At 34.2% G+C, this 5000-nt stretch overlaps 1 protein-coding gene across 3 annotated transcripts in view; it reads left to right on the top strand.

Moving 5' to 3' along the window:
• arfip2b (ADP-ribosylation factor interacting protein 2b) overlaps positions 1-5000 on the top strand; it is a 38059-nt gene that overhangs the window by 27604 nt on the left and 5455 nt on the right. For all 3 annotated transcript variants that reach the window (XM_062046747.1, XM_062046748.1, XM_062046746.1), the window contains one exon: positions 1-72. This exon is cut by the window's left edge and continues 86 nt beyond it. In XM_062046747.1, coding sequence (XP_061902731.1) covers positions 1-72 — 72 coding nt within the window. The remainder of the gene's footprint in view (positions 73-5000) is intronic.

Raw genomic sequence — 5000 nt, 5'->3', positions numbered from 1 at the left:
CAGCATTAACACGCTGGTCAACAAGACCATGGAGGACACCCTCATGACCATCAAGATGTACGAAAACGCCAGGTAAGCACTTTTCCAGGGTCGCCCTGCAGATTACATGCACAATCTGGGGGGCGTGAAAAAGTGCACGTACACTAGAGGTGTGAATAAGTGTTATAATGAAGACAACACATGATGTAAGTGTCTATATTAGTTACATTAACCTACTATCAAAATGACTTTAAAAGTCTTATATAAGTGTTATAATGAAGGCAACACATGATGTAAGTGTCTATATCAGCTATATTAGCCTACTATCAAAATGACTTTAAAAGTCTTACATAAGTGTTATAATGAAGACAACACATGAGATAAGTGTCTCTATTAGTTACATTAACCTACTATCAAAATGACTTTAAAAGTCTTATATAAGTGTTATAATGAAGACAACACATGAGATAAGTGTCTATATTAGTTACATTAACCTACTATCAAAATGACTTTAAAAGTCTTATATAAGTGTTATAATGAAGACAACACATGAGATAAGTGTCTATATTAGTTACATTAACCTACTATCAAAATGACTTTAAAAGTCTTATATAAGTGTTATAATGAAGACAACACATGATGTAAGTGTCTATATTAGCTATATTAGCCTACTATCAAAATGACTTTAAAAGTCTTATATAAGTGTTATAATGAAGACAACACATGATGTAAGTGTCTATATTATTTATATTAGCCTACTATCAAAATGACTTTAAAAGTCTTATATAAGTGTTATAGTGAAGAAAACACATGATGTAAGTGTCTATATTAGTTATATTAGCCTACTATCAAAATGACTTTAAAAGTCTTATATAAGTGTTATAATGAAGACAACACATGATGTAAGTGTCTATATTAGTTATATTAGCCTACTATCAAAATGACTTTAAAAGTCTTATATAAGTGTTATAATGAAGGCAACACATGATGTAAGTGTCTATATTAGCCTACTATCAAAATGACTTTAAAAGTCTTACATAAGTGTTATAATGAAGACAACATATGATGTAAGTGTCTATATTAGCTATATTAGCCTACTATCAAAATGACTTTAAAAGTCTTATATAAGTGTTATAATGAAGACAACACATGAGATAAGTGTCTATATTAGTTACATTAACCTACTATCAAAATGACTTTAAAAGTCTTATATAAGTGTTATAATGAAGACAACACATGAGATAAGTGTCTATATTAGTTACATTAACCTACTATCAAAATGACTTTAAAAGTCTTATATAAGTGTTATAATGAAGACAACACATGATGTAAGTGTCTATATTAGCTATATTAGCCTACTATCAAAATGACTTTAAAAGTCTTATATAAGTGTTATAATGAAGACAACACATGATGTAAGTGTCTATATTATTTATATTAGCCTACTATCAAAATGACTTTAAAAGTCTTATATAAGTGTTATAGTGAAGAAAACACATGATGTAAGTGTCTATATTAGTTATATTAGCCTACTATCAAAATGACTTTAAAAGTCTTATATAAGTGTTATAATGAAGACAACACATGATGTAAGTGTCTATATTAGTTATATTAGCCTACTATCAAAATGACTTTAAAAGTCTTATATAAGTGTTATAATGAAGGCAACACATGATGTAAGTGTCTATATTAGCCTACTATCAAAATGACTTTAAAAGTCTTACATAAGTGTTATAATGAAGACAACATATGATGTAAGTGTCTATATTAGCTATATTAGCCTACTATCAAAATGACTTTAAAAGTCTTATATAAGTGTTATAATGAAGACAACACATGATGTAAGTGTCTATATTAGCTATATTAGCCTACTATCAAAATGACTTTAAAAGTCTTATATAAGTGTTATAATGAAGACAACACATGATGTAAGTCACATATGTCAGAGTCAAGGCCCGCGGGCCATATCCGGCCCGCGAGAAGGTTTTTTACGGCCCTTGGGATGATCTTGATTTATTATTAGAACCGGCCCGCAGACCGCAGATCTTTTTTATTTTTTTATTTTTTTATTTTTTTATTTTTTTTTTAGACCGCAGATCTTTTACACGCACCAAGCGGATGCCGGTCCAAGGTTCCGAAAGGGGGCGAGCGGCCCGCCGGGACGCGCCTGCCGGCCAAAGGGCTGCAGCCCGGCCGTCAGTCGCGGAGCCCGCCGTGCCACGCGCGCCAAGGGGGCGGGCCGAAACCCGGCCCCGAGGCCCTGAGACTTCTGCTTTGTTTCCCCAAACCGCGCGTCACCGCCGGGCCCGCACCGCCGTCGGGCTGCAGCCCGAGCGTCGGTGGCGGAACCCGTCATGTGCCGCGCGCGCCAAGCGGAGCGGGGGGGTCAAGCGGGCCGAAACCCGCAGGCCACCCCCTCACCACGAGGCCCTGAGACTTCTGCGTTTGACCCCTACGCGCGGCCCGTCGGGACGCGCCCGCCGTCAAGCCACGAGGGCCAGCCGTCGGGTCGCGGAGCCCGCCGTGCCACGCGCGCCAAGGGGCGGGCCAAAACCAGCGGGGGGTTTCGGGCACCCAACTCGCCTCCCTCCCACGGAGGGAGGAGGGGGGTTTAATGTGAACATTACTGTGCAATCACATATTTAGAGTTTTTACTCAATTCAAGTTTAAAAGTTAAAGTTTAATATTTGTTTTCACTGCATGTTACTTCTCCTTAAACAAAGTGTTGTTTTTGATTTATAGATTTTTGCACTTTATTTTATTGTATTTCAATTTAATTATATTTTAAAAATATTTCAGTTGAGTGGATGATAGAAAATTGCTATTATTGTTTTTTTCTTTGAAGTAAATTTAGCCCACTTTTGCTAAAATAGAAAATATAGGCTACTGATGGTGCCTTGAATACCGGTTTCTTTCATTTAATGTTCATGTTATGGGGATTTTTATATAAAGGAAATTTGTCTTTTGTGTCTGTTGAAAATTAAAGATTACTGACAGAGCCATAAGAAAATATTGCTTTATTTATCTGATCATATTGGAATATATTTGTTAGGTTTTCAGTAGGTTCAATTAGGTTCACTAGACTATATGCGTCATTTAAAAATTTTTCAATGAACATTCGAACAGTCCGGCCCTCGGCTTGTAGCTAAATTTTTTATTTGGCCCTCCGTCCATTTGACTTTGACACCCCTGATGTAAGTGTCTATATTAGCTATATTAGCCTACTATCAAAATGACTTTAAAAGTCTTACATAAGTGTTATAATGAAGGCAACACATGATGTAAGTGTCTATATTAGCCTACTATCAAAATGACTTTAAAAGTCTTATATAAGTGTTATAATGAAGACAACACATGATGTAAGTGTCTATATTAGCTATATTAGCTTACTATCAAAATGACTTTAAAAGTCTTACATAAGTGTTATAATGAAGGCAACACATGATGTAAGTGTCTATATTAGTTACATTAACCTACTATCAAAATGACTAAAAGTCTTATATAAGTGTTATAATGAAGACAACACATGATGTAAGTGTCTATATTAGCTATATTAGCCTACTATCAAAATGACTTTAAAAGTCTTATATAAGTGTTAGAATGAAGACAACACATGATGTAAGTGTCTATATTAGTTACATTAACCTACTATCAAAATGACTAAAAGTCTTATATAAGTGTTATAATGAAGACAACACATGATGTAAGTGTCTATATTAGCTATATTAGCCTACTATCAAAATGACTTTAAAAGTCTTATATAAGTGTTAGAATGAAGACAACATATGATGTAAGTGTCTATATTATTTATGTTAGCCTACTATCAAAATGACTTTAAAAGTCTTACATAAGTGTTATAATGAAGACAACACATGATGTAAGTGTCTATATTAGCCTACTATCAAAATGACTTTAAAAGTCTTACATAAGTGTTATAATGAAGGCAACACATGATGTAAGTGTCTATGTTAGCCTACTATCAAAATGACTTTAAAAGTCTTATATAAGTGTTATAATGAAGACAACACATGATGTAAGTGTCTATATTAGCCTTTAAAAGTCTTATATAAGTGTTATAATGAAGACAACACATGATGTAAGTGTCTATATTATTTATGTTAGCCTACTATCAAAATGACTTTAAAAGTCTTACATAAGTGTTATAATGAAGGCAACACATAATGTAAGTGTCTATATTAGCTATATTAGCCTACTATCAAAATGACTTTAAAAGTCTTATATAAGTGTTAGAATGAAGACAACACATGATGTAAGTGTCTATATTATTTATGTTAGCCTACTATCAAAATGACTTTAAAAGTCTTATATAAGTGTTATAATGAAGGCAACACATGATGTAAGTGTCTATATTAGCCTACTATCAAAATGACTTTAAAAGTCTTATATAAGTGTTATAATGAAGACAACACATGATGTAAGTGTCTATATTAGCTATGTTAGCCTACTATCAAAATGTTGGAATGTACTATTAATTCTACACATCTTTACAACATTAGAAAACATTAGTAAAACTTCTCAGAGGGTGAAATAACTCCTGGAAATGATTGTGTTGGAATGGCCAAAGGTATAGATGTGTGTGTCCAAGTTTAAAGGAAACGGCAGGCTGTCTTCTTCGGATGGATTTATTACAATCTTTGCAAGCTGGATATCGTTTGCTGTGGTCTGGAACAACATGGCGCACAAACAACTATCAGAAATGCAGATAATGTGTCATGAGACGTGCACATATCAATTAAATACACAGAGTGACATAAGTAAAGGAAATTAAATATACCTACAAAAGAGGCATAATGATGCAATACGTACATACAGCTAGCCGAAATAGCATGCTAGCATGGATTATCTTGCAGTCATGCACTGACCAAATATGCCTGATTAGCACTCCACACAAGTCAATAACATCAGCAAAGCTCACCTTTGTGCATTCACGCACAGTATAAAACGTTCAGTGGACAAAATGAGACAAAAAAGGAGTGGCGTAAAACATCTCTTTTGTAAAG

This window comes from Entelurus aequoreus, linkage group LG05 (genome assembly GCF_033978785.1).
Source record: "Entelurus aequoreus isolate RoL-2023_Sb linkage group LG05, RoL_Eaeq_v1.1, whole genome shotgun sequence".
Taxonomy (NCBI): Eukaryota; Metazoa; Chordata; class Actinopteri; order Syngnathiformes; family Syngnathidae; genus Entelurus; species Entelurus aequoreus.
The sequence above is the reverse complement of the archived record's forward strand: the minus strand, read 5'-3'. Positions and strand labels throughout refer to the sequence as shown.